This window comes from Gymnogyps californianus, chromosome 14 (genome assembly GCF_018139145.2).
Source record: "Gymnogyps californianus isolate 813 chromosome 14, ASM1813914v2, whole genome shotgun sequence".
In the NCBI taxonomy this organism is placed as follows: domain Eukaryota; kingdom Metazoa; phylum Chordata; class Aves; order Accipitriformes; family Cathartidae; genus Gymnogyps; species Gymnogyps californianus.
Window position 1 is genome coordinate 20,683,191 of NC_059484.1, and position 13,438 is coordinate 20,696,628.

General features: G+C 38.9%; 1 protein-coding gene across 1 annotated transcript in view; it reads right to left on the reverse strand.

The window, feature by feature from the left end:
* Positions 1 to 13,438, reverse strand: part of NR3C1 (nuclear receptor subfamily 3 group C member 1) — a 70,536-nt gene that overhangs the window by 1,782 nt on the left and 55,316 nt on the right. The window contains exons 6-7 of the mRNA XM_050905312.1: positions 12,438 to 12,582; positions 3,003 to 3,133 (exon numbers count right to left, since the gene is read on the reverse strand). Of these exons, the coding sequence (XP_050761269.1) occupies positions 3,003 to 3,133; positions 12,438 to 12,582 (276 nt within the window). The remainder of the gene's footprint in view (positions 1 to 3,002; positions 3,134 to 12,437; positions 12,583 to 13,438) is intronic.

Below are 13,438 nucleotides of genomic sequence, written 5' to 3' on the forward strand. Positions count from 1 at the left end.
GACGGATGACTAGTTGAACAAATAGCATAGGACTGCTGGCAAAATAAAGATTAAAAACCCAAAGGTAACCCAACAAGAAATAGAAGGAAGGGAATCGGACCATGGAGGCAACAACACTAAGCCCTGGAAGTGCCTTGACGAAGAACCACCAGGGCTGGAGCTCCCGTGTTCTCAATGTCTGGGGAAATGTGACACTGGAAAGATTCCATAAAAATTCTGTGCGCCAAGGGAAGAGCAAGGGTAGGATCACAGGATGGCTTGGCTCGGAAAGGATCTTGAAAGATCACCTAGTTCCAAGCCTCCTGACATGGATCAAATAACACATCCAGGCAAGGCAGTAACAGTGAGACCGGACAACAAACTGACTGCCCAAGCCAGGGAGGACTCGGGTCTCGGGCAGAGCTTCTTGGAATAGGGGTGGGACATACAGATAGTGCCGGACAGACAAGGAGCTGCGGGTTAGAAACCCAAGGCGTGGGGACCAAGGCTCGTATTCATACTCAAATCCATGTTAAGTCCCTCTGCCTATGTTCTCCTACTAGGATGGTCCTTCTAAAGGCCAAGGACTAGTAAGCAAAAAACGGACTCCAGTGGTCCTTAAGATGCTTGATTTGAAGCCTTTGATTACCTTGGTGAAGTGAATGGAAAGAGCTAAAGACAGAGAAGAGAGCGCTGAGACAAAGCCGACTGAAAGCAAGAGAGGAGGAAAGAGGCCACTAAAGCACACTCCCTTCCTTAAAAATCCAACCCTGACTACACTGTCAGCATCCGTGAGATGTTGGAGTGAAGTATCTTGTCTGCCTTGCCTACATGGGAGATGACAACATTGTCAACCGTTGCTTCAAGAATTTAAATGGAAAAAGGTCTGTGAGCTATGTCTATGTGTGAGCTACGTGTCTAGACCCGTGTGGGATTCCTGTTTTACTCCTCCTCCTCTTCCTCTTCTCTTGGAAAACTTACACAGAAATACAATAAACAAATTAAAATTGTTAAGTCATGGATTAAAAAGCTATACAAATTTCAGCTATTCAATTTTCAGAAGTTCCACAATGTACCACTTGCACAATGTATGTACTCGAAAAGAAATGTGAAAATATGTTGTTTTTCACTGTAAATAAAGAGGCCTTCTGCTGGTTAACGCCAGTGCTTGCCATACTTCACTCATGAATGGGCTTAATTCTACGAGTGCTGCCTCTTCACCATTTCTGCCATGGAAATCCCTTTAAGGAAATTCCTGTAAGGAAAGTTGGCCTACACCACATCCAAAACACTTGAGGAATTTTTGGGAGAGATTTCAGAAACTGCTTTAAATCTGCAGTTTTGGGAAAGTTTCAAGTTCCTACAAAGCCCACGGCAGCGTGGAGCTGAAAGTTTCCTCTGAAAAGAGCCCTTGTCCCAGTTCTGGGCTTGGCAGGCGAGGCTGTGCCGGTCCTTGCCAGGCCGCCGAGGTGACGGGCCCGGGGAGGAACTGGTGATGGCAGCGTATGCACCCGACATCTCTCCTGCCCGCACTCAATCACCCAGGGCTTCGCAGTGCGTACAGCGCTGGGTTACAAGATCTCCCGCTTTCATTAGGGAAAAGCCCAAAGCTACCAAGTTCTCATTTGTTTATAAGAATTAATGCTATTATTCACTGGAAATATTAAAGATAAGGAACGTTTGTGCCCTCAGTGTAATGAACCATCTAAAATTTTTAAAACTATGTATTTTTAATCGTGTAGAAGTACTACGCTGAAAAATCTTTACTTGCATTGTTGCTCTTACTGATACTTTTAAAGCATACTAGTATACCTGTTGCTACACTAAAACAAGAATAATCTTCTGTCAAGCAGAACCAGCAACAGCTCCAGGAAAACTACAGTCGCTGCCTCAGACACAGCTTTCTCAGTCCTGTGGGACCGCGGGTACCAGTGTGACAGTCACGGGACGGGATTTCTCCAGGACACACAGGCGCATGCTGTAACTGCTCACACAGACTGAGCGACGCAAGGCGAGGTGCCTGGCTCATGCCTACACACACACACACACGCTCTTTACTACTGAGAGTCCCTGGATTGCAACGGAGGCAGGGTTACAACTGAGCTTCCTCAGGTGGCTACAGCCCTACCGTGCATGAAGAGAAAAAAATCACCAGGTGCCAATGAGTATGAATACAGGGTAAAAATAACAGTGTGTTTCATATTGGTGTATTTCTGTATATTGTAAAAAGGACTATTTTGGCACTGACATTTCATGCAGTACAGACAACAGAATTTTACTAAGCTGTGACTTGTTTTAACCACAGCATATCCTATTGAAGACATAAAAACCATCACGTAGTATATTAGATATTAGATAGATTTATCTAATATACCAAAGCTATCTTATGGTATCTATCATAAAACTACCATATACTTTTTAGATGCAAATGCAAAGAGCTGTAGTTGTATTTAACAATTTTTAAATAAGTTCTGGGGGAGTTTGATAACTTTTTTGGGGGGAAACTGCTTCACTGGATCAGAACTTCCTCATAGGAGGTGGTGGGTTTTTTGCTTTGGGTTTTTTTGTTGTTGTTTTGGTTGGGGGTTTTTTTTGTTTGTTTGGTTTTTTTGTTACGAGTGTTGGGTTTTTTTGTTGTTGTTGTTTGGTTTTTGTTGTTTTTTTTAATAAAGTATTTTATGGGCACAAAGTCATAGCTTTGCCCGTTTCTTTGGGTCCTGAACTCCTCAGCCAGTTTGTGATTTACATATTTTTGAAGAATTTCAAATTGCAATTTTGAGTTAGGCCTCTCTGTTGGACTTGGGAAGTTTTGAACACAATCCGTAATATCTTAGCATGAATGTCTTGTATCTGCTAAAAGCAGATTTTCTTCACTAACCCTGTATGATCAGGTGCCAAGCAGAACATTTTGACTTTAATTTGCTATCAGATACCTAAACACAATTTTAAACTACACGTGCACACTCATAATACTGGCAAGTTAAACTTACATTGTTCACATAGGTATTTAACTATTCGCCTACCTGTAGAGAGGAGAAGCAACGTTTTCATGCAGAGATACTCTTCATATGAGACTTGAAGCCGTGACAGCTCTCGGGCAACCATAAGCATATGTTTGCATTGTTCATACATACAGGGTAGATTCATTCTCTGCCTGAGAAATAAGAGTACAAAAATTAGTTAAATGTCTAGCTACCTAAAAATTCTAAATCTAAGTTTTTCCACGCTTCATTCAAGAGCAGCGGGGTCGTACAGGCAGATGACAAGCTAGTACGTGATCTGTCTCGCAGCAAAACAATCTTTGGTTTTCTCCAGCGAACCCGTTCAGGGTGATTGCCTTCGTCACCACACATAAACACTGGCCTAGAACTGCAGCACGAGGGGAGCACGACATATGAAATCCCAGTGTTATAAAGGAAGCCAGTCTTTACCAAGGACTGATCAGTAAGCTCTGTTATCAAGAGACAACACATAACAGAGATAAAGAAACATGATGGTATACTATACTAAGAGATGAGATTTCTCTAATTCTTTCAATACGTTTGAGAAGTCCACCTAAATTTAATACATATTTGCTCACTAGTGACAGCATCAACTTGCCATAACTTCTCGATTTTCAAACTGACTTTATACTTCTTGTATTCCTTTTATATTCTTAAAGAGATGCTTACTATTGCAATTAAATTTTGTTACCTTTATACGGTAATAATAAGGTTTCTAACCATAAATGGAAAGACATGTTGACAACCGAAGGAAAATCTTGGAAAGCACTTACTTGGAATCAGAATGACAAACATTATGTATTTATAAATTTTTTCCTTTTATTTTTTCTATTTGCACGAAACCCTGCATCAAGACAGGAACTCCTCCTTTTATTTACTACCTCACGTGACGCCACAATCATCTTTACACGTGCTTTTACAGCTGGTTACTGTGAATACTGTAGGATTACAGTTTTGGGTGGGAAATAAACAAGAACAGATTAATTCTGAAGAGCGTAAGAGAGATTTATGCTTTTCCACGTGAACTTTTGTAGAGAAAGAGACAGGCAAAATAGTACATTTCAAATGCAATGACTACACAAACTCCCTACAGTGATGCTAGCAATTAATTTTTTGTTAATGATGTGTCCCCTTTTCTAAGACATCACCTATTCAATATTATAATCTAAACAAAGACACAGATAAAATTGAATCCCAGTATAAGTTAAGAGTAAGATTTGGTTATGAAACTACACCAATTTCTCCAAAGCTGCTATCATTTTTCAGTTCTCCCTTTCTTAGCCCTGCAAGAGAATTACATAAATGTACCCTCAACAAGCATCCTAAGAAACCCTAAGTGAAAGCAAGAAGAAAACACGCACCTTTCTCAAGGTGCAAAAACCTAAGAATAATAGGAATTCAGATGGGTTTTGAAAGACAAAAAGAAATACAAGCTATTGAAACTGTATTAAAACCAAATCAAGTACAAGTCTAAAACCCCATCATTTCCAAATGCATGCTGTTGGACAATTCCTTCTGAGCGTAACAGGACTATGTGCGGCACTGCCTTATACACAAATGGTATCTACAGCTATACGCATGCATGCACATACACGAACCTAGAAACACTGGCATTATGTTAGACTTCAATAATCAAGGAGTAACAGAAAGAATACAAAGTGCACACGAGGTAAGTTGCATGAAACAGGAATAAGCGTAAGATGTTCCGTTGTAGGATGTTTCTCAGGGCACTTGACACAAAGCCACTATTTGGCCGTTTGGCAAATTTTCTCCTAACCCCTCTGGGTTGTATCAAAGGGCATCTTACATATTTCAAATTGAGTAATTTAAACACATTCTGTGACACGGCTCAGCAGTTTTCCTCATGTAAAACTATTACCATTTCTGGGCAGAAGGTTAAAATAAACATTATGAAATGGGTCAGCCTGTCATTTCTTTCTATCTGCTGTAAATGCAATCACATCCGCAAATCTGAGAATCTACATGAAGAGATGCAGATTTTCGGTAATACCAAGGCTATGCAAATTGCCCTCAAAAAACGAGAGTAAAACACAGCCCCCCTCCCTTCAGAGAAGTCTGAGTGCACAGATGAGCTCTGCACTATGCCCTGGAGGGCAGCAGATCCAGGCTGCGTCAGAACAAGGGAATCCAGGGAAGCTGATTCACTGGATAGTCCTTAATGCTGGTGAAGGGTCTGGGAAGAGGTCCCAGACATTCCCCACGCAGATCTCCTGGCCAGAGCGCATCAGGTGATCTCAGCTGCCCCAGGGCTGTGCGTGGAGGAGGCTGTCCGAGGATCCGGGTTGAGTCACAGACCAAAGACCCAGCGAAGAGCAGGAGCTTCGGGGCTCTCTTCTTACTCCCTGCTCAGTTTCACGGGTACCCCTCCCTATAGAGGGCATTTAGCAACTTTATGAATTAATTTACCCACACATAAACCAGATATAATACTTAAACTAGGTACTATACTTAGCTAATTAAAATAGACATTATACTTAGCGGTGACACCACACATGATTTTCTTCTTAGCAGAAACTATCTACAGAACCCTACCGACTTTGTGGAGTCTTCAAGTAAAGCTCTGGTGATAACCAGGGCTGGTAATCCAGGGAAAGCTGTAAGGTCTGGCAGCTGCCTGTACTCCACAGAAGCTCAGGAGCCGGTGATGCAGAAGGCAGAGCCAGGGCTGAGGCCCGGGGGAGCACCAGGGAGCTCCCCGGTGACACGGGGCGGATCGCAGCAGTTCAATGCTTTTGCAGTCATTGCAATTCATATAAATTGAGACTTAAACAGCTGACTAACGGCATTTTATCACTTTTGAAGTGATCCTGCTTTAGTGATTGCAAATCTAGTCCGATTTGAATCACCTTCTTGTTCTGTAAGTATCTAATATTCCTCTGCTTTTGTAACCAGCCACCTCAGAAAAGAGCACGCGAGTGGGGCATTAGCTGTAAGTTTTAGATCAATGAAAGCCCATGTAATGTACACGGGATGTACGCATGCATTCTGCGTGGGATGCATGTTGATGATAAAAGCATGTGATGATTTTCAACACTGCTGTGAGTCATTCAGTTCAGCTAAGTCTATAAAAGAATAAAAATCAGTAAACAAGATGCTGGTATTCTGAAAAACAGATGATACCGACTCCACAGAATTAGTTACAAAAGAATGTTCGCAAAAAATTCTAGGAATAAGAGAACTGATAAAACATTGCTTATAAAACTGTAATAGCTTGTTACTGTGTTTCTACTCAGATAACACCAATACAGATATTCTATACGGAATATAATAAGGACAAATGAGACCAAGGATTTGACCTCAAACCTAAGAGCAGCAAAGAGCTACGATGATGAGCATGCAAACAGACTCAAAATCCTGAAACACAGAACTTCCAAGAACTTACTTCTAAAGCTAGGCAGCAATTAAATGGCATTTGCTACTTGATGAACACAACTGTGCATTAGTTACTGTTGCTCACTGTAATTTCATGTATACTGTGACATAACTAGAGGCCTAAAGCTGATATAGTAATAGTGCCAGTTCCAACAAAAGCATGTTTTGAATCACAAATTGTGGAAACAGTTATACAATACTACAAAATCACAGGTTTAAACAATCTCCAAATACTAAATGATGGTTTAAAGCCTAAGATTTATTAAGCTGCCAAACTTTTCAACAACTTGAATTGAGTTTTTTTTTGTGTGTGTATATATCTAAAAACATACATATATTATATACGAAATTGCCAGCCAATATAGACATAACTCCATTAAAAAAAAGTAATTCTTGTTTTGAAACGTAAAATGAGCTTACTGAATAGTCACACACTAATCCATTAAAGTATACTATTTCTACCCAGAAATGAAGTATAGAAATGTAAGTCTAAAATATGCTCTAAAGCCTTAAAATAACTTAAAATGCATTTTTGCCCCTCCCTTGATGAAGAGCTGAATAAGCCTCCCCTCTCCGCTCCACCCGTCACTGGCTGCTCTGTAGTTTTCCCCTGTGCAGAGAACTGGCTGGGGAAGGAAATACCAGTTTTACACACTAGAGGACTAAGGTGTGCCTATGCAATGCAGTGGCAGCTTTTCTATTGACTGAAGTGGAAACGGGATCGGGCAGTAATTGCCATCCAACAGATTATCCACTGTAAGGCAGCACGAAATGTTTCCCATTTTCCTGCCCAGGTTTACCAGCGCCAGCTCTTCAGGTCTGGAGCCCTCGATGCCGTTCCCTCCCTGAAGGCTACAGCAGGAACTGGCCGAGGGACCACTGCTAACTTCACTGCCTCGTCGGGTGAGCATCTGCAGCACGCTGCTTGCATCACCCCACCTCCACCTCCCACTAGTTAGCTTGTAAGGGGGGAGAGAGAGAAAGAGGCTTTCGTTTTGAGACCTGGATCAACTGGAACAGCCAGGAGTTCAGAAAAAATGGAAGCAGGAAGAATGATGAAGTGACCTGTATTCTTGCAGAAATGACAGCTGGATCTTCAAAACCTCATCTTTCCCTCTTTTTGGTTTTGTACACAAACAAATTAGAAGCTGTACAGATGCAGCATAAGCATAGGAAGTGAAAACAATGCTATGTATAGGTATGGTGAACCTTTTTGCACTCAACAAATGCTATGGGAAATAATTTATTTTCGTACCACAGCAACTTTATAATCCACCTTACCCAACCCTATCATACGTATTAACTCAGGATATCCAATAAGTGATAAACATTATTCAAATATATTGGATGAGTTTGTTTTTGTTTTTTTCCCCCTAAATAAATGACAGGAGTACAGACATAAAAATGGAATATTCAATAAATATTCAATTTTTAGGAGAAGACTGTCAAATGACTAGGCTGGCAGCTTAAGACTTAGAAGAATGGAGTTTGATTCTCTTTCCCACCACAGACTGCATCGATGATACTCAGAAAATTCAATTATGGAAGAATCTACAATGGTACTAATGAATAGTGGCATTCAGTACTACCACAGCTAAAGCTACCTGAGCACCAAGCAAAACAAATCCACTGACTTCTGGGAAGCTTTTTGTGCATTCATGGTAAGATATTTATAAATGCTAAGGATCTGTTAGCTGAAAATGTAGCATGACAAACCTCTTAACGGGTTAGACAGGTTCTTTATGTACAGCCCAGTTACACACAGTTGCCTGAAAAGTGTTGACATGAGCTAGTGGATCTTGCTCCTCCATATAAATAAGTAATAACTACACAGGAATAACACTGGACAGGGGCGGTGCAAAGATAAATGCATGAAAGACTGATGCTGCTCAGATGCTTGAGCAGATACATGAAACTAAAGAAAGTCTTATTATGCCCATAAAGAATTCAATCTTAAAAAAATATTTTGCAGTTATGTCCATTTAAATCACCTAGGCTTGGAGAACCCTTCAAAGATAGTTTCTTTTCCTGAAGCCTAAGACACTGAATTATATTAAGTATGAGGACAAGTCTTTAAAGCTCAGAAACGGAATAAAATAAATGGTTTCTAGAAACCCATATAAAACCCAAAGAAAATTAAAATAGAAGTAATTGCACTTCTCTGTAACCATACAACTAACACAGCGGAAGGCACTGTATGCTCTGTTGTTATGTATTATTCCCCCTGCCCTCATTAACATCACCTATGCAACCTTAGCTCTCAGCAGCGGATATAAAGTATTACTGACTTCTCTGCAACCACTACTCAATAACTTATCCCGCATTCACATTCCTGAATACTTCACCTGTGTTATGCTGCTGCAAGCCACAGGTAATGGTGGCACAAAGGAAGTGGTTTGAGACCAACGCTAGTTTACTGCTGTAACGAAGATACAAAGGAATATAAAGAAATAATAGGATTGTAAGATGCTTGTCTGTTCCATTCCTTGATTTACATTGTACTTAATAGCACCTATATTTTTCTTATGACCCTTCTGAAGGTCAATTGTTTATAAGTAAAATTAAAGGAATTTTTTGGGGTGAAAAGTAGGCTAAATATATTCAAAAAAATCACACTAACTGAGATTTGAGTATGTGTAATTCCATATACACAGTGAGATGTTTATCACTCATAGCATAATGTGATACATACAATTTTGTTTGATGTGTAAACGCAAATTATGCAACAGAACTGAAAACACATCCACGTGAATATTTGCCACTATTTTATAAGGTTGAAGTGATACAAGCCTGCATGAGGGGCTCGTGAGGCTTGGAAGTTTTTGCCAACTCCTCAACTTGTTTCTGCTTCCATTTAAGAAAAACAAGTACATCATCAATCTAAAGACTGTGGCTTGAAGAGATGGAAGACCGCCTGGAATTATTGTATTCTAACACAGTACGGGTAAAGACATATAATTTTGTTCTAGTCCTCCACTGAAATAATACTTTGAAACTGCAATTAATAGATACGAAGCCAGAACAAATTCTTAGTTGCAAATGAAAAATGTTCATATAAAGAACAGACCTGTAGAAATGTCATTTGCAGATCTCAAAAATTACAAGTTTGAACAACTTGTACCTCTTTATCTGCCTGCAGAAATCTGAAACTACTGAACAGGAAGACAAAACTCTGATGCAGACAGCCTCAGTTAACTGTAAAAATGACCATGATCCTAGATTTCAGACAATCAAAATGAAGGTTCTGATTCTGTTACACACACAACACCTATGCGTAACTGTATTTAGTGGAATGAAGCTTTACAATTTATGAGGAAAATTCACTTTTTTCCTATTATTCCAGAGAATTCACTGTAATGTTATTAAATATTACAATTGTTTTTAGAATTATCAAATAATGGAGTTGTTTTGACTTTTAGAGGATGCTCCTTTACCTATTTATTTTTATAATGGCTAAGGGATTTTAATAAATATCTGATTCTTACATCAAATAAAGTTAACTTATTACTCTACCTTGGACCTGTTTCTAGCATACCTAAAACGTTAAGCAAGAGCTTTAGGGGTGTGGAGGGGTGGTGGGGGGTGGGAAGGAGTTGTTCAGATGAAAGATCACTAAGATGTGTGTCAGAAAGTAGCACTGTATAAACCCCAGGATGGTTTTTAGGGGATATTATGTACCGCAGTACTGTCTTTTGAATGATGTATCAAGCAGACAGAGTGGACACATCTGATCATTAAAATCCAAGTGCATGCCCATGATGTCTTTCTCGCCCTGCCAAACATTTTAGCATCAGCAAAGCTTCCCCAATGGCACTGCCCCTCTGGCTTTCCCTGTGGTACCGCGCTTCGTAAGCTTCTTATAACTTATGCAGTAGTTTTATGTATTATTCAGTATTGGTCATGTTTAACTCAGAGGTGGCTGTATTTTGTTGATGAATGGTACATAAAAAGTTACGACCAGGGAGTTTTATGGGGAACCTGTAGCACACTGGGGAAGAAATTGCAGTTCTCTCAGTCTACACATTTTATTGAAAACAAATGTCATTTTGATAAACAATTTATGTACCAAAACTGTAACTAGAATGAATTTGAGAATTAATATTTAGTATAATAGGATTACCCTTGCAGCCGTTTTTTTTTTTTATTTTTTTAAGAGTACCAACACATACTTAGCTGTAAAGCTCTGTGGTTTTGACTCATTGATAAAACAGCAGGAGACCTCTGACTTAAAGCAAGTTAGGTGTTATAATGCTTATTAGTGACAACATCAATTATTTCAATTCCACCACATACATAGAGACTACTTTACTCCAGAGACATATTCTAAGAACTTTAATAAACAGAAGTACACAGATAGGCCCTCACCTGTCATGTGCTCCTCACCTTTTTTTGAAAAATTATTATTATAAAGAAACGATTATAGTTTATAAAAGCCTGGACAAATGTTTACATTGAAAAAAAATAAAGGGAATAAATAAACATGAAAAACAAGTAGTCTGAAATGTAAAGGGCTAATCTCATAGAAAATGTAACAATTCTTGTATTTTTTTTTTTTTTTTAAACAGAAAAAAGATTTGGGAGATCTGATATTAAAGTGCAATAGGAACAAAAATATTAAGACTACTGTCTCAAAGCATGCCCAAAGGGATTAGTATTGCCTCCATTTTAAAGACAGAAAAACAGAGATATGAATAAAACCTTGCATCACTTTTTAAATTATTGTTGGTGAAATTGTGATGCTAAAAAATTTTTTTGATTGTCTGTGTCAAAGGCCCTGTGTAATCATATTTATTAGTTTTAGTCCCCACAAATGGACTATGCCATTTCATGAAAAAAGAAATGGCAAATCCATAGTGATAGCATCACATTAATTGGAATCTGCAGATGGGTAAACTAGATTTTGAATGGCTCTGGCTAGCAACCTCAAAGATTTACATCCACAGAATATTTTCAGCAACTACTTCAAAATACAAACAAAATGCCTCAACAGGCTTTATAAATACTGCTAGCATCACTGGAACTGCAAGACTGAAAGATCACTTGAAAGGTTTGTAACAGACTACACAGACACTCTTCCACCTGCTTGAAGAAGCAGCTTTTTAAAATAGGAGCTGAAGGACACAATTGCTAAAATGGCTCCAAAGTAAAAGGCAGGAGAGTGCGACAGTCCATCGGGACCGATTCCCGAATACATCCCTACAGGAGAGGGTTTAGACAGAGTATTTGCTCCCCAGACTAGAGGCAGAAAGGCATAACCTAACCTGATCTGCTACTACACCTTTGAAACAGTATATGGAAAGTAATATAACTATTCATATTTCTGTGCAAAATGCTTACCCCTACTGCATCTCAAATTAAGCCTTCTGCCCATCACCTCAACAACCCTGAATTCCCTCTTTCACCGCTCTACACAGAATTACCGCACAACACGATTTGACAAATACAAGGGAAATGACGCATGGTGCAAGAAAAAAGATGTCCAAATATTCTAGCAAATTCAACTTTTCTTGAAAATTGATAACAAAGTTCAACAAGAAAATATAAAACAGACGAGTTTTCCCATTTGTAACCTTGTCTTTTTAGCCAGATTTTAATCAGGCTCAGGTATAAATGTTTAACTGATCAAGAAGTCTGTCAAACTGGTAGGACCATACTACCACTTTTATACAATAAACATACACAACATTATGCAATTTGCCAAACTTCTCTCTCCATCCCAGATATATTTTTAGCTTCAACTGTGTTGGCTCTGATAAAATGAATGATTATAATGAATGGTGCAGGAACAGTCACAATATGGAACATTTTAGTACAAACACCTCCCACAAAACCTTCTTGATATAAATACACTTAATATTTAAAATACCTTTCTTTCATTTGACTTATTTAAAAACGCTAAGCAATCTGCTAAAAGAAAAACAAGTTGCAAATGATAGACTGATGTGCGATCTCTGCAAGAATTTGCTACCCAGTGATTCACCTCGCAAGTGCAAAACCCAGAGCTACTGTGTGGAGTCTAGTATCACCCGGAGAAACCTGGAAAATGACTCATCTCTTACTTACTCGTTAATAATCAGATCTGGTGCAAAGCACAGGAGATTTCCATTTGATTGTTTATATGATCTCCATCCTAAAGCAAAAGCCATTAGGAACATCCACGAGTACTGCAGAAGGGTCATTTGGTCATCCAGGTGTAAATTTCGGAAACCTGGAAAAATAAAAGTTGAGGTGTGACAGTATCGGTTGCGAAAAAAAGAAAAAACTCCCATAACCTGCAAACAGACCATGGTTATCATCAGTACAGCTTCTGTATTATCAGTGTAGATTACCACTTTTAAAAGCGTATTTCATAAAAATTTCTGTAACTGCAATGATTGTACCTGAAACAACAACAAAATTTCTTGCCGTATTACGATCATCTGATTCAGTCAAGTATTTTAGATTACATTTTTGGCGGAAAAAAAAAAGAAATTAGAACAATAAGATGTTTCTTATGAGAATGTTCTTGCTGGACGAAAAAAAACGCGCTTTAAAAGGTGCGCAAAGTTTCAACGTCATTTTCCAGCTACTAAAATTACATTCAAATACTTAGTATACCATTAAGGAAGCCTTTGCCTATTCAAAATTTTGCACATGTAGAAATTAAGCATTTGTAACCATAGGACTCCAGTTATGTCTTCTGCACAACACGACTACGTACGAGACTTGACAGGTTTAAATAGAAAGCTCCAGTATAACTCAAACTTGAGCTGGTTTGAATGTGTAACTGTCAACCATACAAAAGATATATAACAGAAAAATAGGCAAAAGAGAGCAACAGAAAGAGTAACTCTTGAACTTTGTATTATGCATTATATTCACACATATATACATTTCAAAACGAACTCTCAGCACCCCATCTACAAAAGCGCATGCACACTGAAAGCCGTGGGCTCTGACAACCATGATGTTAGTTATGTTCTAGACAGACAGAGTACCAGATGGATAAGTCTCGATAGGTACTACAGGTAGTAAAAGGGGATGGCATATTAAAAAAAAAAAATCAGAATATATGCATGTGCTTA